This window comes from Polypterus senegalus, chromosome 4, assembly GCF_016835505.1.
Source record: "Polypterus senegalus isolate Bchr_013 chromosome 4, ASM1683550v1, whole genome shotgun sequence".
NCBI classification, from domain to species: domain Eukaryota; kingdom Metazoa; phylum Chordata; class Cladistia; order Polypteriformes; family Polypteridae; genus Polypterus; species Polypterus senegalus.
Genome location: NC_053157.1, coordinates 13,290,836 through 13,313,110, shown reverse-complemented (window position 1 = coordinate 13,313,110; position 22,275 = coordinate 13,290,836). Strand labels below are relative to the sequence as shown.

The 22,275-nt window shown below is 44.7% G+C and overlaps 1 protein-coding gene across 2 annotated transcripts in view; it reads left to right on the top strand.

Annotated features, from left to right (window-relative positions):
* The window catches only part of tmem154 (transmembrane protein 154), a 96,886-nt gene that overhangs the window by 11,396 nt on the left and 63,215 nt on the right, over positions 1-22,275 (top strand). For both annotated transcript variants that reach the window (XM_039750260.1, XM_039750259.1), the window contains exon 2: positions 9,745-10,134. In XM_039750260.1, the coding sequence (XP_039606194.1) occupies positions 9,745-10,134 (390 nt within the window). The remainder of the gene's footprint in view (positions 1-9,744; positions 10,135-22,275) is intronic.

Sequence of the window (22,275 nt, the reverse complement as noted above, 5' to 3'; positions counted from 1 at the left end):
ACACACATTTATTCCCCGCAACACACAGCGTTCCCGCACCAAACACCCTTCCTTGGGCCTTTCACTGTCCGTGGGCTGCCTTTCCTCTCCTCACGGGAGCTTCGTCCTCCTCCTGCTCCAGACTTTAGCCCCCGATTGGAGTGAAGTGGCCCCTTTTATTCCCACCTGGATGTGCTCCAGGTGCCTGATGACAGTCTTCCGGCAGCACTTCCTGGTGTGGTGAAAGTGCTGCCCTTGCACCCGGAAGCACTCTGGGCGTCCCTGGAAGGTCCTCCCTCCACCCTCCCAGGTATGGCGGAAGTGTCGATCTTCCAGGCTCCACAACACTCGGGGTGCCTCCTGGCGGTGGCCACGGGCTCCATTGGGCTTGAGCCTCCTGGCTCCTTCCCCGTGGTCCCCTCAACATCCAGGGTGGTTGCCCCCTCGTTGCCCGGAGGACGTATAGACCTTCACAACGTGAGTGGCAGAGACACAAAGTGGCTGGGGCACGGCACAGGCAAGGGAGGTTGGTAAGCGGAGCAAGCGGGGGGAACCCCCTAGTATATATATATATATATCTACAGTGCATCTGGAAAGTATTCACAGCGCATCACTTTTCCACATTTTGTTATGTTACAGCCTTATTCTAAAATGGATTGAATTAATTTTTTTCCTCAGAATTCTACACACAACACCCCATAATGACAACGTGAAAAAAGTTTACTTGAGATTTTTGCAAATTTATTAAAAATAAAAAAATTGAGAAAGCACATGTACATAAGTATTCACAGCCTTTGCCATGAAGCTCCAAATTGAGCTCAGGTGCATCCTGTTTCCCCTGATCATCCTTGAGATGTTTCTGCAGCTTCATTAAAGTCCACCTGTGGTCAATTCAGTTGATGTGACATGATTTGGAAAGGCACACACCTGTCTATAGAAGGTCCTACAGTTGTCAGTTCATGTCACAGCACAAACCAAGCATGAAGTCAAAGGAATTGTCTGTAGACCTCAGAGACAGGATTGTCTCAAGGCACAAATCTGGGGAAGGGAACAGAAAAATGTCTGCTGCTTTGAAGGTCCCAATGAGCACAGTGGCCTCCATCATCCGTAAGTGGAAGAAGTTGGAAACCACCAGGACTCTTCCTAGAGCTGACCGGCCATCTAAACTGAGCGATCGGGGGAGAAGGGCCTTAGTCAGGGAGGTGACCAAGAACCCAATGGTCACTCTGTCATAGCTCCAGAGGTCATCTGTGGAGAGAGGAGAACCTTCCAGAAGGACAACCATCTCTGCAGCAATCCATCAATCAGGCCTGTATGGTAGAGTGGCCAGACGGAAGCCACTCCGTAGTAAAAGGCACATGGCAGCCCGCCTGGAGTTTGCCAAAAGGCACCTGAAGGACTCTCAGACCATGAGAAACAAAATTCTCTGATCTGATGAGACAAAGATTGAACTCTTTAGTGTGAATGCCAGGCGTCACGTTTGGAGGAAACCAGGCACCGCTCATCACCAGGCCAATACCATCCCTACAGTGAAGCATGGTGGTGGCAGCATCATGCTGTGGGGATGTTTTTCAGTGGCAGGAACTGGGAGACTAGTCAGGATAAAGGGAAAGATGACTGCAGCAATGTACAGAGACATCCTGGATGAAAACCTGCTCCAGAGCGCTCTTGACCTCAGACTGGGGCGATGGTTCATCTTTCAACAGGACAACGACCCTAAGCACACAGCCAAGATATCAAAGGAGTGGCTTCAGGACAACTCTGTGAATGTCCTTGAGTGGCCAGGCCAGAGCCCAGACTTGAATCCGATTGAACATCTCTGGAGAGATCTTAAAATGGCTGTGCACCGACGCTTCCCATTCAACCTGATGGAGCTTGAGAGGTGCTGTAAAGAGGAATGGACGAAACTGGCCAAGGATAGGTGTGCCAAGCTTGTGGCATCATATTCAAAAAGACTTGAGGCTGTAATTGCTGCCAAAGGTGCATCGACAAAGTATTGAGCAAAGGTTGTGAATACTTAAGTACATGGGATTTCTGAGAGTCCTTTAGGTGCCTTTTGGCAAACTCCAAGTGGGCTGCCATGTGCCTTTTACTAAGCAGTGGCTTCCGTCTGACCACTCTCCCATACAGGCCTGATTGGTGGATTGCTGCAGAGATGGTTGTCCTTCTAGAAGGTTCTCCTCTCTCCACAGAGGACCTCTGGAGCTCTGAAAGAGTGACCATAAGGTTCTTGGTCACCTCCCTGACTAAGGCCCTTCTCCCCCAATCGCTCAGTTTTAAATGGCCGGCCAGCTCTAGGAAGAGTCCTGGTGGTTTCCAACTTCTTCCACTTACGGATGATGGAGGCCACTGTGCTCATTGGGACCTTCAAAGCAGCAGACATTTTTCTGTTCCCTTCCCCAGATTTGTGCCTTGAGACAATCCTGTCTCGGAGGTCTACAGACAATTCCTTTGACTTCATGCTTGGTTTGTGCTCTGACATGAACTGTCAACTGTGGGACCTTCTATAGACAGGTGTGTGCCTTTCCAAATCATGTCCAGTCAACTGAATTGACCACAGGTGGACTCCAATTAAACATCTCAAGGATGATCAGGGGACACAGGATGCACCTGAGCTCAATTTGGAGCTTCATGGCAAAGGCTGTGAATACTTATGTACATGTGCTTTCTCAATTTTTTTATTTTTAATAAATTTGCAAAAACCTCAAGTAAACTTTTTTCACGTTGTTATTATGGGGTGTTGTGTGTAGAATTCTGAAGAAAAAAATGAATTTAATCCATTTTGGAATAAGGCTGTAACATAACAAAATGTGGAAAAGTGATGCGCTGTGAATACTTTCTGGATGCTCTGTAGATAGATAGATATACTAGGGGGTTCCTCCCGCTTGCTCCGCTTACCAACCTCCCTTGCCTGCGCCGTGCCCCAGCCACTTTGTGTCTCTGCCACTCACGTTGTGAAGAGGGGGACTGAACACAAACAACAAATACTTTTTTTTCCTCATCTTTGCTTGATCAGCTGCTGCTGCCATGCCACGTGATCTGCATCTCGCGCCGTGCTTCAAACATTTAAAAGTCTGTACAGTAGCTGTCCTACTCTTTGTCTTTTATTTCTGGCCCCGGGCATGCTTAAGTTTCTTGGCACAAAGTCTCGTCTCGCGGGACGTGAGTTCTTGATATTTTTGAGTTTATAATTTAAAAATTAATTAAGAATCTGAATATCTAACAACATCACTTTAAAGTTCGATAAATTCTGAAAAGAATGATACCAAACATATATATGTAGGTTTTAAAATAAGCAACGATTTAAAGTGTGACAAAAAACGTAACATAAAAATGTCAGAGAAAATCGTTGCACTTTTAGGCTTAGAATTTTATATATAGAGAGTAGATTTATATATATATATATATATATATATATGTATAGAGAGAGAGAGAGAGAGAGAGCGAGAGAGTAGATATATATATTGTGGACCACCAGGGGGCGTACAGCTCCTTCAGTTCTGACACAGACACAATAGCTCACTTTTCTTTAAGTGGGGAAGCCTTTTTTCTTTTGCTCAGTCCTTTCTTCTTTCTCTGTCGCCTTCACTTCTCCTCACAGGCTTTGTCGTCTGCCTCCCGACTCTGGCTCTCTGACTGGTTGTGAGGTGGTTCCTTTTATAGTGTGTCTGGAAGTGCTCCAAGTGTTTCTTGACCTTCTTCCTGCTGCACTTCTGGGTGTGGCAGAAGTGGTGCCACAAAGGACTCAGCATTACATGCAGCGCCCCCTGGCGGCACCCATAGAGCCCAACTCAATACTACAACTCCTGTAATGCCCTGCAGGAACCTGGGGTGCTGTAGCCCCTTAGTGTCTTGGGGAAGATAATGTCCTAGATATGGTCACTGGAATCCTGGCTGGGTAATAGCCCTGGCTCTCCATCACTATATATATATATATATATACAGTTAGGTCCATAAATATTTGGACAGAGACAACTTTTTTCTAATTTCGGTTCTGTACATTAGCACAATGAATTTTAAATGAAACAACTCCGATGCAGTTGAAGTGCAGACTTTCACCTTTAATTCAGTGGGCTGAACAAAACGATTGCATAAAGATGTGAGGCAACTAAAGTATTTTTTTAACACAATCCCTTCATTTCAGGGGTTTAAAATAAAGGGTCTCGATCTGATTGTATTGGAGGTTACCTACCAGGTAACACATGTGGTTGGCAAACATCCTCCACTGGCCCTCTCTATTTGACAGTAAACTCTGTCATATATATCCATCTATCCATTATCCAATCCGCTATATCCTAACTACAGGGTTACGGGGGTCTGCTGAAGCCAATCCCAGCCAACACAGGGCGCAAGGCAGGAAACAAACCCCAGGCAGGGTGCCAGCCCACCACAGGGCACACACACACACACACTAGGGACAATTTAGAATCGCCAATGCCCCTAACCTGCATGTCTTTGGACTGTGGGAGGAAACCTGAGCACCCGGAGGAAACCCACGCAGACACGGGGAGAACCCGGGAAGCGAACCCAGGTCTCCTTAAAGTGAGGCAGCAGCGCTACCACTGTGCCACCGTGCTGCCTATTAACATAAATATATAATCAGCCAATCACTTGCAAGCAACTCAATGCATTTTGGCCTGTAGACGTTGTCAAGACGACCTGCTGAAGTTCAAGCTGAGCATTAGAACGGGGAAGAAAGGAGATTGAAATGACTTTAAATGTGGCCTGATTGTTGGTGCCAGACGGGCTGGCATGAGGATTTCAGAAACTGTTGATCTACCGGGATTTTCAATTACAATCATCTCTATGGGCTATGCAATAGGACAAGATTAGTTGTATTAAAAATTGGTCGAACAATTCTGACATGCAACAAGAAAGGTAATGTAGTTTTAGATGAACACAGTAATTGTAATATGATTTTTGTTGTATACAGTTGTTGTTTTGAATGCTTTTCTATTAATTTCGGTTACGTCAGTATTTGCGACCTGAATTTTCATAACAGTTTTAATCGCGCCCCCCCTAACATTTTTTTGAAATGTAGATGCATATTTTATTATACTGTACCTACTTAACTTTTATCGACATTTATCTAACTCTATATTTATTGTTCTAATATCAGAATGTAGTTTAAGTTAATTTGTTTTGGTTTCAACAGATGTTTTTTTCATATTATTGATTCTTGTTTTCTTTTTTTCACATGTTTGCGCCCCCCTTTTTGTTACTTCGCGCCCCCCCTAGGGTGGCCCGCCTCGCAGGTTGAGAACCACTGGGTTATGTGTTAATGTGAGCGTTCAACGGCCTTTCCACGTGGTTTTCTTTTGTTAATAGGATGAATCACAGAGCTTGAATTGTCACTTTTTATATTCTCTGTTTAATATTTCAGGTACGTTATTTTTTTATTTGTATATTGAGCGATGCATGGTTATGTATTGTAGCAGTAGGGGGCAGTATCGCTCCCTTGAACCCTCAGGTACCACGCCAAACACCAGGTAAAAGTGCTACAATAATTATTTTGATTATTATAATTATGTGCACCAAGCACCCTCCACTCTACACTCTATACAATAATAATAACAATAACCAATCCTCCGACTCCCAGACGCGTTGCCCTCCTACCACCCAGCTCAGCTTATTGTCTGGGAGTTCCCGTGGTCCTTTTATAGTCCCCGACCCGGAAGTGTTCTCATCCTTTAGTCCATAATTCCTTATCACTTCCAGGTCAGATAAAAGTCCTTTTTCTCACCCCGGAAGTACATCATTCCTTCAATTCATATGACTTGGAAGTTCTTCCGGGGCATAGGGCAAATAATCAATCAATCAATTAATCAACATTTATTTATATAGCACATATTCATACAAAAAGATGTAGCTCAAAGTGCTTTACAAAATGAATAGAAAAATAGAAGACACAATAAAAAATAAACATAAGTTTATATAGGATTAAGTTAAAGTGAAGTTATAAAAAGGCCATGTTAAAGTCATGTGTTTTCAGCAGTGTTTTAAAGTGCTCTACTGTATCAGCCTGGTCAATTCCTATTGGCAGGCTATTCCAGATTTTAGGTGCATAACAGCAGAAGGCCCGCCTCACCACTTCTTTTAAGTTTTGTTCTTGGAATTCTAAGGAGACACTCATTTGAGGATCTGAGGTTACGATTTGGAATATAAGGTGTCGGACATTCTGATATATAAGATGGAGTGAGATTATTTAAGGCTTTATAAACCATAAGCAGTATTTTAAAGTCAATCCTGAATGACACAGGTAACCAGTGTAGTGACATCAAAACTGGAGAAATGTGTTCGGATTTTCTTTTCCCAGTTAGGATTCTAGCAGCTGCATTCTGCACTCGTTGCAAATGATTTATGTCTTTTTTGGGTAGTCCTGAGAGGAGTGCGTTACAGTAATCTAGTCGACTGAAAACAAACGCGTGAATTAATTTCTCAGCATCTTTCAATGATATAAGAGGTCTAACTTTACTTATGTTTCTTAAGTGAAAAAATGCCGTCCTAGTGGTCTGATGAATATGCGATTTAAAATTCAGATTACAGTCAACGGTTACCCCTAAATTTTTTACTTCCGTCTTAACTTTTAATCCTAGTGCATCAAGTTTATTTCTGATAACCTCACTGAATCCATTATTGCCAATTACTAAAATTTCAGTTTTCTCTTTATTTAGTTTGAGAAAATTACTATTCATCCATTCAGAAATACCAGTAAGACATTGTGTTAGTGAATCGAGAGAGTCGGAGTCATCAGGTGCTATAGATAAGTACAGCTGTGTGTCATCAGCATAGCTGTGGTAACTCACGTTGTAACCTGAGATAATCTGACCTAATGGGAGCATGTAGATTGAGAACAGCAGCGGACCCAGGATAGAGCCTTGTGGAACACCATATCGGATATCATGTGTCTTTGAGACTCCCCAAGCCTCCTTATAGCGGCTCCTGGTGGCCCCCATGGTATCCAGCAGGGCTGTCCATAAAAACTGCAATGTCCATGAGGCTCTGCTGGAATTCTGAGACCTTCCATGCCCCCTCTGGCGGCCTGGGGTATTGGCCAGGATACAAAGCCGACCGTGGACCACAGTATATCATTGAAATTTATGTTGATCCCAGTATTCGTTGTGTTACTGTGAGAGGAGGAAGAATCACGGAGCTTGAATGGTCACCTTTTATGCTCTCTGTTTAATATTTCAGACCATTAATAAAAAAAGAGAATTCAACAAGAACTAAAGGATATTTGCATTACTCTTCCATGGCGGCATGCTTTGGAACATCATTTCATAAAAGATATCCAAAAGTGGATTAGACCTAAAGTGATAAAAAAAATAAAATCAAACAAAAAGAAACAAGCTGATAGGACAAGAAATACTTGGTTTGATTAATGACTTCATTTTGTGATATGCAGTGACATTGTGCCCTTTTAACATGCTGAGCGATCAAGGAACATTTCTTAGTGTAAAATGGCTCAGTAAAAGCCATTTCTAGTTAGTTACTATTAAATTAATACAAATATTTGCTTATGTAGCTCTGATAGAATATTAGCTTTAAATAGCTGCAAAGATATTGGCAGCTTCTGTTACATCCCCTATAAGCTAACGTGTTACTGACACCCAGGACGCAGCAGTTCGGCGATTGTGGGGGAGACCGCTATCACAAGTGAAACGCCAATGAAGCCACCTCTGGTCATCAACGCACACTTCGTGACTGATTCAGTATATTAGAAACTCTTAGCTACTGAATATATTATAACTACTTAAGGAAATAACAAACACACGTAGCGTTCTTCTCCGGTAACTTAGGTGTTCTCGTGCCCGCTGGGATTTGCACCCTGAAATGTTAGCCGTGTCTATCAAGTATTGCTGTCTCTCTACATTGTCGGGCAACCGGTGTGAATTTTCTAGGGGCGCCGTGAAAACTTTTGTAAAATATTTCAAAGTAGCCAACCCGCAGCGTACCATACGCCGCATAATCAGGCCGGTTTTTTAATTTTTTAAGCACAGGGAGAAAATGAACATTTGAAAAATAGGTAATGTAATAAATCAGCAAGAAAAGCGACATTGTAACAAATGCAGGGAACGAACCAACACACAATCGTCCGTGACTGAAAACTGGCGGACCGCCATCGCGCCTTCTCCTGCCAGACGGAGGGATGGAGGTGCACGGCACTCAGTTGCGGAGTGTGGAAAGGGAGGAGAAGAGAAGGACGTCCATTCAGTTCCCTCCGTCATGCTAGTCTGCTGATTTCTCGTTCAGACTGCACTGCCCGCTCATGTGCCCACCTCCAACTCGTCACTTAAATCGTTGTCGTCTTTACACAGTCCAGAAGCACCTGTGACTCACGTAGACGTTTCATTGCTCTGTGTGGTTTTGGCTGCTTTTCTATGTATAATCCACCAAGACACCTGACCACGGTGGTAGCGAGGTTTGTGTACAAAGGGTAGGGACGAAACCAGTGGCAGCGTATGAGTCGCACTTAGTGGGAATTCCACGGTTTGCAGCCGAATGGGGTTCAACGGCTTACCCACGCCTAGACACACGCTCAAGCTCATGCATAATTATTTATTGAATGCTAAACACTTCTGGAAAGACACGGTTGTCTAAAACGGGTTGGTGTGAGAATACAACAGTAAGCGAATGAAAAGATGGAACTCTGGAGAGAGCAAAATACAACACAATAGTGAACCAGCGGCATAACAAACGCCGCATAATTATTTATTGATGGTTGAACACTTCTGGAAAGACACAGTTGTCTAAAAGGCAGGGTTTGAGGATACTACAGTAAGCGAATGAAAAGATGGAACTCTGGAGAGAGCAACATATAATTGTCCGTGAGTGAAGAAGACGCATGTTTGTCGCGGATGCGAATTGCTGTATATAGCGTGTAAAACAGTTTGCTATGGTGCACGAAGTCGTGCATCGTAACCGAAAAGTCGGTTTTTAAAGACTGCTTACTTCATTGTGTTTTAACCTCAGTTGGAAAGGATTGTTTTAAGGATTCCATGGGATACCCCTCGCAAACCGTTTCACACGCTGCATATGGCGACTCACCTCCACGAGAAACATGCCTCTATGAACAGTCAAGGTGGCTCGGAGGTGCATGTTGCCTCCACGACAGACGAATATAAATGACGCTGGTTTTTCTGTGTCGTCGCGTCCGAGTTGGTGGGCGTGGCTCTGCGAGTTGTCGTCGTATCCAATGGTCTTGGAGTTGGTGGGCGTGGCTCCTTCCAGCGTGCGCCATAGGTGTCTTACTTGTCGGCGACTTAGTGAATTCGCTTTCCAGGGGTGTCTTGCCTTAGTGAATTATATATATAGATTGTGTTTTTGAACTTTTGGTTGATTAAAAAGATAATGTTTAAAAAAATATATTTTTGTTGGAAAAACAGATAACGGAACACTTACGGAAATGAAGTCTAAGAAACGCGAGAGACTTCAAATGATCGACAAGGAAATGCGCGTCGGTCTTTCGAAAATTGTTCCTCGCATCCATCTCATATGTGCTGAAAAACAATCTCAACGTTCACATTGATTAAATTTAAGATTTATCCTTTGATTCCTTTATTAATAAAATGTCTTTCAAACTTGTAAAATTAACTGTTTTTATTGGCGACTGTCCATAGATTGTGTCGTCACGACTTTATTTATGGGCAGTCCCTCAGGTGCGCCACGAAAGAAAACTTTTGGACTTAGTGCGCCGCAACTCGAAAAAGGTTGATTTCACTGTTCTAACAATTACTATTGTATTTTTTTTTTCTTTATTTATAGTGCATTCTGACTACACTGAGCTCAATCCCAATGCTACTACTACTACTGCTACTAAGCACAGGTTGGTTTCCATCACCACCACAGGGATATCCACCACCACGGGACGTTTGTTAACTTCAAGAAGGCCTCTGATTCATTCAAGCGACATATCACGAAATCTTTCAGAGAACGTCCAGTCATTTCACGGCACCTTTCGCCGGGTAATCGGAAACATTACAGAAAATTCCAATGCCGCGAATGAAAGCAGGACCAATGACACTCAATCTTTGAATACTCAGCACCCCTGGTCAAACATTCTGCTGTACGCCCTTCCTGGCGTCATCCTCATTCTGTTGGGACTTGCGCTGGGATTGCTCGTTTCATGTTGTAAAGGCAGAGCGAAGACTAAAGGTAAGATGTGTGTGTGTGTGTGATCTCGTGATGGAACTGGGATGTGGGGTTTAACCTGTTAATGCATTCATTGGCTCCATCATCTCTCATACAGTACTGTGCAAAAACTTTAGGCAGGTGTGAAAAAATGCTGCTTCATGTTTCATGACATGGCAAAATTGAGCACAGCAATGAGACACAAGATAGTTATACTGCATCAGCAAGGTCTCTCCCAGACAAAGATTTCAAAGCAGACTGGGGTTTCAAGATGTGCTGTTCAAGAAGCAGAAAGAAACGGGCAACGTTGAGGATCATAGACACAGTGGTCGGCCAAGGAAACTTAGTGCAGCAGATGAAAGACACATCAAGCTTATTACCCTTTGAAATCAGAAGATTTCCAGCAGTGCCATCAGCTCACAACTGGCAGAAACCAGTGGGACCCGGGTACACCCCTCTACTGTCCGAAGAAGTCTGGCCAGAAGTGGTCTTCATGGAAGAGTTGCAGCCAAAAAGCCATACCTCCGACATGGCAACAAGGCCAAGCGACTCAAGTATGCACGAAAACATAGGAACTGGGGTGCAGAAAAATGGCAGCAGGTGCTCTGGACTGATGAGTCAAAATCTTTATCTATATATATAATTCACTAAGGCAAGACACCCATGGAAAGCGGATTCACTAAGTCGCCCACAAGTAAGACACCTATGGCGCACGCAGGGAGGAGCCACGCCCACCAACTCCAAGACCATTGGATACGACGACAACTCGCAGGGCCACGGCCACCAACTCGGACACGACGACACAAAAAAAACAGCGTCATTTATGTTCGTCTGTCGTAGAGGCCACATGCAGTGCAGGTCAGGTTAATGTCATGTACCACCGAGCCACCTTGACTGTTCATAGAGGCATGTTTCTCGCGGAGGTGAATCGCGATATGCAGCGTGTGAAACGGTTTGCGAGGGGTATCCCATGGGATCCTTAAAACAATCTTTTAAAACTGAGGTTAAAGCACAATGAAGGAATCAGCCTTTAAAAACCAATAAGCCCCGTGCCTCTGTTTCATTACCGTCTCACCTGCTTCACCAATGCAAGCCCTGCAACAGTCGAGACGCTCTGTCGGCAGCTGACCTTCTCTGTGCCTGACCCGTTCACACAGAGGCAGCGCAAGAGAAAGCCGCGCCAGAGACAGACAGAGGCACACACACAGGCAGCTGGTGGGCGGCTCTCCGTGAGTTTCTCTTGCGAGCGGACACATGACCAGGCGGTGTGTATACTTCGAGAATGAGGCTGGACGTGGCTTGTGACCGGGCACATGAGCAGGCAGTGTGTATGATTCGAGTGCGAGGGTGGACGCGACAGGACCATCTAGGAAAAATCATGTCGCGGATGTGAATCGCTGTATGCGGCGTGTAAAACAGTTTGCGAGGGGTGTCCCTGTGTCTTTCCAGAAGTGTTCAACCATCAATAAATAATTATGCAGTGTTTGTTATGCCGCGGGTTCACTATTGTGTTGTATTTTGCTCTCTCCAGAGTTCCATCTTTTCATTCACTTACTGTTGTATTCTCACACCAACCCGTTTTAGACAACCGTGTCTATCCAGAAGTGTTTAGCATTCAATAAATAATTATGCATGAGATTGAGCGTGTGTCTAGGTGTGGGTAAGCCGTTGGACCCCATTCGGGCTGCAAACCGTGGAATTGCCACTAAGTGCGACTCATACGCTCCCACTGTTTTCGTCCCTACCCTTTGTACACACCCCCCTCCCACACGTTGACTGTTCATAGAGGCGTGTTTCTCGCGGAGGTGAATCGCCATATGCGGCGTGTAAAACTGTTTGCGAGGGGTAACCCATGGGATCATTAAAACATTCCTTTACAACTGAGGTTGAAACACAATGAAGTGAGCAGTCTTTAAAAAACGAGTTTTCGGTTACGACGCGACGCGTGCAGCATAGCAAAGTGTTGTACACGCTACATACAGCACTTCGCATCCGCGACAAACATGCGTCTTCTTAGATGCTCCTGCACTTTGTACACACTGCCCTCCCACCTCGCTACGCCGCACGGACGATTGTGTGTTGGTTCGTTCCGTGCATTGTTACAACGTTGCTTTTCTTGCTGATTTATTACATTACCGAGTTTACAAATGTTAAATTTTCTCCCTGTGCTTAAAAATTATTAAAAAACCGGCCTGATTATGCGGCGTATGGTACGCCGCGGGTTGGCTAGTATATATAATTCACTAAGGCAAGACACCCATGGAAAGCACGCTGGAAGGGGTGTGGATTCATCAAGTAAGACACCTATGGCGCATGCAGGAAGGATCCACGCCCACCAACTACAAGACCATTGGATACGACGACAACTCGCAGAGCCACCCCCATCAACTCGGACGTGAAGACACAGAAAAACCAGCGTCATTTATATTCCTCTGTCGTAGAGGCCTCATGTACCTCCGAGCCACGTTGACTGTTCATAGAGGCGTGTTTCTCGCGGAGGTGAATCGCCATATGCAGCGTGTAAAACGGTTTGCGAGGGTAACCCATGGGATCATTAAAACATTCCTTTACAACTGAGGTTGAAACACAATGAAGTAAGCAGTCTTTAAAAACCGAGTTTTCGGTTACGACGCACGATCGCGTGCACCATAGCAAACTGTTTAACACGCTGCATACAGCACTTCGCATCCGCGACAAACATGCGTCTTCTTAGATGCTCCTGCAGGAACACGGAAGACATGACTCACAGGTGCATCAGGACTGTGCAAAGACGACAACGACTCGAGTCACGAGTTGAAGGTGGGCACATAAGCGGGCAGTGCAGTCTGAACGAGAAATCAGCAGACTAGCATGACGGAGGGAGCAGAGTGGATGTCCTTCTCCTCTCCTCCCGTTCCACCCTCCGCGCCTCAGTGCCGTACACCCCCATCCCTCCGTCTGGTTCGTTCCCTGCATTGTTACAATGTTGCTTTTCTTGCTTATTTATTACATTACTGTTTTTTCAAATGTTAATTTTCTCCCTGTGCTTAAAAATCATTTAAAAACCGGCCTGATTATGCGGCGTATGGTATGCCGCGGGTTGGCTAGTTTGAAATATTTGGCTATAGCTAGAAGGCAGTTTGTTCATCGAAGGGCTAGAGAGCGGTACTCATTATTGTCGGCAGGCAGCAGTGAAGCAGGGTGGAGGTTCCTTGAACGTTTGGGGCTGCATTTCTGCAAATGGAGTTGGAGATTTGATCAGGATTGATGGTGTTCTCAATGCTGAGAAATACAGGCAGATTCTTATCCATCATGCAATACCATCAGGTTGGCCCCAAATTTATTCTGCAGCAGGACAACGACCCCAAACATACAGCCAAAGTCATTAAGAACTATCTTCAGCGCAAAGAAGAACAAGACGTCCTGGAAGTGATGGTATGGCCCCCACAGAGCCCTGATCTCACCATCATCGAGTTTGTCTGGGATCACATGAAGAGACAGAAGGATGTGAGGAGGCCTACATCTACAGAAGATCTGTGGTTAGTTCTCCAAGATGTTTGGAACAACCTACCAGCCGAGTTCCTTCAAAAACTGTGTGCAAGTGTACCAGGAAGAATTGATGCTGTTTTGAAGGCAAAGGGTGGTCACACCAAATATGGATTTGATTTCGATTTCTCTTTTGTTCATTCACTGCATTTTGTCGATTGATGAAAATAAATGATTAACACCTCCATTTTTGAAAGCATTCTTTGTTTACAGCATTTTTTCACACCTGCCTAAAACTTTTGCACAGTACTGTATGTATTCCTCTTCTGGTTCATCCTGCTTCCTCTTCAAACCCGGTCCCCCCCACACGTAGCCCACACGGCATTTCTCGATTCCTATTCCTCCTCTTCCAAACCCTTCCCCACGCTGCCTGCGGCCTCCCATACACCCCTACGCCGCTTTTCTCGATTCCTAAAACTCACAAAAAATATGTCGACTGACGTATTACAGGAGCATCTGTTCTAAAAAACATATTTAAGAATGTGAGATTTTCTTCCACAAACACTAACTACCAGTTCACCAAACTCAAAATAATTCATAGACTTCATCCTACTCCCTGTAAACGCTTTCTCCATATTTCACTTTATGTCCTCTTGGTTTGCCTGGCACCTTCTGCTATTTGTTCTGGCCTTGCCCTCCAGTTCTCTCTTTCTGGTTACAGATAAGCCAGTATCTCCCCTCCATTCTGTCCGCACACGTCATTCCTATTCCTAAACGTCTATTTCTGTTGGGCTTCTCCAGGGCTCCTCTCACCAGTGCCGACTGCTCTGTCTTGGCATTAAATTACTTCTTGCCTCTCGATGGAAATCTTCTGAGCTTCTTTTTCTTTTGATGATCGATAATCTTCCTTTTTTAATCTAATTCTTTCTGGAACTGCCTCGGTCGCAAGTTAATGGAGCATGCTTTGTGAAGCCAAACCGGGCACAGACAGGCAGGAGACACGTTTTGCACCCAGCACACGCTTATTTACAGAATAAAAGTGCACAATCACCACGACACGACACAACAGTCCCTTCCTTACTGCCAGTCCATTCGCCTCTACTCCACTTCAGGCTTTGCCCTCTTCCTCCCGACTCTGGCCAACAAATGGTGGGGACTGGCACCTTTTCTACAGGGCACCCGGAAGGACTACATGTGCCCAGAGAGGTGTGGCCGTAGCAGTGGCTTAGCTCGAGTTCGTGCCTCTCAGAGCGGATTGGTGCTTCAATTTGCCGCCCTCCATCATATCTGAATATGTTAACCTATAGTCAGTCAGTCATCGTTCAACCTGCTATAACCTAACTACAGGGTCACAGGGTCTGCTGGAGCCAATCCCAGCCAACACAGGGCGCAAGGCAGGAGCAAAACATGGGCAGGATGCCAGCCCACCACAGGGCACACACTAGGGACAATTTAGGATCGCCAATGCGCCTAACCTGCACGTCTTTGGACTGTGGGAGAAAAACCACACCAGACACGGGGAGAACATGCCAACTCCACGCAGGGAGGACCCGGGACGCGAACTAAAATGTCGTATAGAGATAAACTAAGATAAATTTTGCATAGATTTATTCATACTGTATATAGAGAAATAGCAATAATGTTTCACATATAAGTATTTACAGTATAAGCATCAACTATACAAAATAAAGTACAGACGCACTGATAAGCCGAGTTCTAATAATTAGTCAAGTCAAGTCAAGTCAACTTTATTTATAAAGCACTTTACCTACAACAGCCGCTAGTTTAAAATAATTACGCTGCGAAAACCAGAAGCAGTGTAGTGTACAAGTGATAGGTGGGGATGTTTTCTGTGCAGAGCAAAAACGCATTCGGATTGATAACGAAACAAAATTATAAATTACTTATTTATCCATCTATTATCCAACCTGCTATATCCTAACACAGGGCACAAGATAGGAAACAAACCGCGGGCAGGGCGCCAGTCCACACACACGGGACAATTTAGAATCGCCAATGCACCCAACCTGCATGTCTTTGGACTGTGGGAGGAAACCCAGGCAGACACGGGGAGAACATGCAACCTCCACGCAGGGAGGACCCGGGAAGCGAACCCAGGTCTCCTTACTGTGAGGCAGCAGCGCTACCCACTGTGCCACCCTAGTTGTCTATGTTCCTAGTAATTATTATCTGTGTGATGTTTCTGTTTATTTTAGTTATTGCCTCATGACTTTCAACTGCTGTGTCTGATGCCATCACAGAAGGACAGTCTGAAAATGATTTGTGAAGCATTTGTGGATAAAAGAATTCTACTTGTTTCATTCATGAGTGATATTTTACACACGAATTCTACTGAGTGTACTGAGCCTTTTGGCTAATAATGCCTCCCCCAAAAACTAGGCCAACGTGCGGCCAAATAAGGCCCTGGAAAGGTCCATGCGCACCCTGGTGCAGGGTTGAGTTTCCATGCTCATGTCCCGTGGCCCTGCTGGAAACCAAGGGGAGCTGCCCTCTGTTGGCCCGGGAGAGAAACTGTCCTGAAAACCCCCTCTCTCCCGCTGTCCTTCCACACTCTGAGGGTTCCAGCTGCCCGCCACAGCTTTGTCTCCCTGAGATTCAACACTCTTTGATGTAAATTGACATCACAGTGACTGCACACTGAGGTTCATTTAGCGGTGTGCCTGAGGCTTTTGTTACCTAATCATCTCCTCCTCCTCTTCATCTACGCATTCTGGTGATTTTAACTCTGCTAGACTCTGTCGGTTTTGGGGATGGAGGGTGGCCTTGTGGGAGGGTCCTGCATGACATTTGGGGTATATGCTAAATTCCCAGAATCAGTCAGTCAGTCAGTCATTTTCCAACCCACTATATCCTAACTACAGAGTCACGGGGGTCTGCTAGAGCCAATCCCAGTCAACACAGGGCACAAGGCAGGAAACAAATCCCTGGGCAGGGTGCCAGCCCACCGCAGTTCCTAGAATCAATAAAAACAAAATTGATCACAAAAAAAATATTATAAAGGCACAGTCAAACACAAGAACACTCACCACTCCATAGCCATTCTAGATGAACCGCTAGGGACTGTGGGTAACCATCGCCTTTATGGGGCTAAGAGTAGTTTCTGGGCAGGTGGTCCTACCTCTACCACCCACAAAACACAATGCACACAACAAAGGCATTGATACTGTGGAAAGATCAGCCCGGACACAGGCAGACATGACACCAGATGGCACGCTTTTATTCACAGTTCTTACTTCCTCTTAGACACGGTGCCTTAACCACCCATGATGCTCACAGTCCTCTTCCACTCTTTTCTTCGCTTCTGCCACCTTCACTCCTCCACACACACACGCTTTGTCTTCTTCTTCCTCCCGACTCTGGCACCCCAATGGGGTGAGGCGGCTCCTCTTATTCAGGTCCCAGGAGTGTTCCAAGTGGCTCGTCACTATTACTTGGAATCACTTCCAGGTGCGCTGCAGTTCCCCCTGGTGGCACCCATGGAACCCAACAGGGCTTCACCAAACTCCAGTTTCTGACATGCCCTGCGGGAATCCATAGTGCCACAGCCGCCTAGGAGGGCGGCCCTCTAGTGTCCCAAGGGAGGTATATACAGGGTGGTCCAGATCTAATTATGCAATTTTCATTACGCAATAACTTATTAAGTTTATTACTCTGAGCCTGCATCCAACTGAATGGAGGACAAGTGGGACATTACATGGAAAATCAGTGAATTAATTCAATGTAAGTCCATTTTCATTTATTACAGGATATTTCAAACAATTATTTTGTATTGTTTTCCTGCATTGCATTAAAAGTTGCATAATTAGATTTGGACCTCCCTATATTAGAACATTGAAACACTCAGGACGAGATCAGGCCATTCAGCCCCACAAAGCTCGCCAGTCCTCTCCACTTATTTCTTCCAAAAAAACATCAAGTCGAGTTTTGTGTCTATCGTTCTTTGTGGAAAGAAAAACTTCCTAATGTTTGTGCGAAATTTACCCTTAACAAGTTTCCAACTGATGAACTTATTTTAAAGTCACCATCCTGATCCACTGGACTAATTCCCTTCTTTATTTTAAACACTTCACTCAGGTCTCCTCTTTATCTCCTTTTCCTTAAACTGTAAAGGCTCAGCTCTTTTAATCTTTCCTCTAAACTCATCCCCTGTAGCCCTGAATCAGCCGAGTTGCTCTTCTCTGGACCTTTTCTTGTGCTGCTATGTCTTTATGGAGACCCAAACTGCACCCTGTACTCCAGATGAGGCCTCACCAGTGTGTTATAAAGCCTGAGCAGAACCTCCTGTGACTTGTACTCCACACGTTAAGGCGCTATATAACCTGACAGTCTGTTAACCTTCTTCATGGCTTCTGAACACTGTCTGGAAGTCGATAGCTTAGAGTCCACTACGACTCCTAACTCCTCATAAGGTGAACTCTTGACTTTCCGACCGCCCATTGTGCATTCAAACCTCACATTTTTACTTCCTATGTGTAATACTTTACATTTACTGACATTAAATTTCATCTGCCACAAATCTGTCCAAGCCTGTATGCTGTTCAAGTCCTTCTGTAATGATACCATGGATTACAAATTATCTGCTAATCCACCTATCTTGGTATCATCTGCAAACTTAACCAGCTTGTTACTTCTATTCCTATCTAAATCATTTATATTTATTAAAAATAACAGCACCCCCACACTGACAGCACTCTTAACATCGGCCAGTTCTGATGAGGTTCCTCACACCATCACCCTCTGCTTCCTGTGTCTGAGCCAATCCTGCACCCATTTAAAAACATCACCCTGAACTCCCACTTCTTTTAACTTGATGCCCAACCTCTCATGTGGCACCTTATCAAATGCTTTCTGAAAGTCCACATACCGTAAAAACCCGCGTATAGGACACATTTTTTTACTTAAGAAGTAGGCCTAAAAACCCAGGTGCGTCTTATACATGGATACAGTTTCTCTTTCGGTTGGTCATCCCGGCCAATACCCCTAGGCCGCCAGATGGAGCCCTCCCTGCAGTATGGAGGTGCCCCGAAGACCAGCAGGGAGTCATGGACTATGTAGTTTTATACACGACCCTGCTGGATACCACAGGGCCGCAAGAGGGAGCTGCAGGGAGGACCGAAGAATCATTCGTGCCCTATAACCCGGAAGTACGTCATAGGAAGAGCGACATGCTTCCGGGGTGAGATGAAGGACTTGTACCTGACTCGGAAGTGATAAAGAATCACATGGACTGGGGATTGGGAACACTTCCGGGTCAGGTCAGGGTATATAAAAGGACTGTGGGAGCTCCCAGACAGCAAGCTGAGCTGGGTGGTAGGAGGGCGACGCGTCTGGGAGAGGATTGTATTTGTATTGGTGATTATTGATTTGTATTAGTATAATGGAGGAGAGGGTGCTTTGTGCACTGTGGCGAATGAATAAAGTCAACATTTGGACTTTTATCCGGTGTCTGGAGTCTTGGACAGGGTTCAAGGGAGCGATAGCGCCCCCTATCTGTCACAATGTTCAGTTTCTCCCTGTGCATTTCCTGTGCAGCGAGCGAGGGAGCAAGAGAGAGAGAGAGAGAGACACACACAGAGAGGCGCGCGAGAGAGGCACACACACACACAGATGTGTGCGAGAGAGGCACACACACACACACAGATGTGTGCGAGAGAGGCACACACACACACAGACACAGGCGCGCGCAAGAGAGAGCGAGAGAGGGAGGACTGGACGCATAAGGTAGAAAAGGCTTGTTTTTGTTTTCAGTTCTGTTTCCAGCGATCGGTTCGTAGCGTGCATTGTGGCAATGTTACTTTTCTTGGTGGTTTATTACATTACGGATTTTTCAAATGTTCATTTTTTTTCCCTGTGCTTAAAACTCATTTAAAAAAAAGTCTTTTTAGTGAGCGGTTCGTAAGGCTGTAGCGCGAACTCTTGCGCTGTTAGTTTTCTCTGCTGTTCAAGGTTTTCTCAGTGTTATTCAATGCCTGATGCTCTCGGCGCGATGGGAGCGTCCATTGGACTTTATGAACGTGTGCGCGTGTGTCAGTGCCTCTCCTTCGCCTTCGATGGCTGTGTGACGGGGATAGAGAGGAGTGGTTTGAATCCAATTTGAATTTCAAGGTTTGTTTTCAAGCGACAATCAGTTAGCAGTGCTGCAATTGTAGCTACCGGGGTATGCCTCAGTCTACGCGTGATTAGACGTCGCCCCCGTACTGGCATTTCACACCATTTGAAATTAAAGTATTTAGCGTCGGTAATACTGTATCGATTTTGGAGAATGACACGCCGTTTGAAAGCTCATTTTACAATACATCCACCTGTATGCCCTATTGTAACGTTTGGAAATTGTTTTATTTTGAATTTTCATGTCACCGATACGTCGTTTTCGCCATCTAGTATGTTTCTCACTCTTTGTTGTTGTTCAGAGAGACTCCAGCCTAACACAAACGCATGGATATAATCACCGGTGCTGGCTTTTAATTAGTAACTCAAAATCTGGACGCGCCCTATAAACAGGTACACAGGTTTTTCCATCGTTTTTAGGGTCAAAAATCCACTGCGTCCTATACATGGTATCGTCCTATATACAGTGGTGTGAAAAACTATTTGCCCCCTTCCTGATTTCTTATTCTTTTGCATGTTTGTCACACAAAATGTTTCTGATCATCAAACACATTTAACCATTAGTCAAATATAACACAAGTAAACACAAAATGCAGTTTTTAAATGATGGTTTTTATTATTTAGGGAGAAATAAAATCCAAACCAACATGGCCCTGTGTGAAAAGTAATTGCCCCTTGTTAAAAATCACCTAACTGTGGTGTATCACACCTGAGTTCAATTTCCGTAGCCACCCCCAGGCCTGATTACTGCCACACCTGTTTCAATCAAGAAATCACTTCAATAGGAGCTGCCTGACACAGAGAAGTAGACCAAAAGCACCTCAAAAGCTCGACATCATGCCAAGATCCAAAGAAATTCAGGAACAAATGAGAACAGAAGTAATTGAGATCTATCAGTCTGGTAAAGGTTATAAAGCCATTTCTAAAGCTTTGGGACTCCAGCGAACCACAGTGAGAGCCATTATCCACAAATGGCAAAAACATGGAACAGTGGTGAACCTTCCCAGGAGTGGCCGGCCGACTAAAATTACCCCAAGAGCGCAGAGACGACTCATCCGAGAGGTCACAAAAGACCCCAGGACAACGTTTAAAGAACTGCAGGCCTCACTTGCCTCAATTAAGGTCAGTGTTCACGACTCCACCATAAGAAAGAGACTGGGCAAAAACGGCCTGCATGGCAGATTTCCAAGACGCAAACCACTGTTAAGCAAAAGAACATTAGGGCTCGTCTCAATTTTGCTAAGAAACATCTCAATGATTGCCAAGACTTTTGGGAAAATACCTTGTGGACTGATGAGACAAAAGTTGAACTTTTGGAAGGCAAATGCCCCGTTACATCAGGTGTAAAAGGAACACAGCATTTCAGAAAAAGAACATCATACCAACAGTAAAATATGGTGGTGGTAGTGTGATGGTCTGGGGTTGTTTTGCTGCTTCAGGACCTGGAAGGCTTGCTGTGATAGATGGAACCATGAATTCTACTGTCTACCAAAAATCCTGAAGGAGAATGTCCGCCATCTGTTCGTCAACTCAAGCTGAAGCGATCTTGGGTGCTGCAACAGGACAATGACCCAAAACACACCAGCAAATCCACCTCTGAATGGCTGAAGAAAAACAAAATGAAGACTTTGGAGTGGCCTAGTCAAAGTCCTGACCTGAATCCAATTGAGATGCTATGGCATGACCTTAAAAAGGCGGTTCATGCTAGAAAACCCTCAAATAAAGCTGAATTACAACAATTCTGCAAAGATGAGTGGGCCAAAATTCCTCCAGAGCGCTGTAAAAGACTCATTGCAAGTTATCGCAAACGCTTGATTGCAGTTATTGCTGCTAAGGGTGGCCCAACCAGTTATAAGGTTCAGGGGGCAATTACTTTTTCACACAGGGCCATGTAGGTTTGGATTTTTTTTTCTCCCTAAACAAAAAAAAACATCATTTAAAAACTGCATTTTGTGTTTACTTGTGTTATATTTGACTAATGGTTAAATGTGTTTGATGATCGGAAACATTTTGTGTGACAAACATGCAAAAGAATAAGAAATCAGGAAGGGGGCAAATAGTTTTTCACACCACTGTATATATAACATCATCTGCTCCACTTTGATCGTATCCTTTTGTTGCCTCCTCATAGAATTCCAACATGTTAGTAAAACACAACCTCCCTCTTCTGACCCCATGCTGACTGTTCCTAATAACTCCTGTCCTTGCCATGCGTTGCTCAATCTTATCCTTAATAATTCCTTCCATTAATTTTCCTGTGATGCATGTTAGGCTTACTGGCCTATAGTTGCTTGAATCTGCCCTGTCACCCTTTTTATATAATGGGATGATATTTGCCATTTTCCAGTCCTTCTGAATCTCTCCAATGTGCAGCGACTTCCTAAAATATTATGAGTATTGCCTCATCAATGCTTTCCCCCGTGATTCCTTCCACTCTGCTGGCATCCCGGCCAGGTAGATTACGTGGCCGCCCATCACAATACATAGACACAATCGAATGGAAAGAAAATTGTAAATAAACACACATAATGTTTAAACAAACAAAAGAAGACATAAAATGAAGATTTGAAC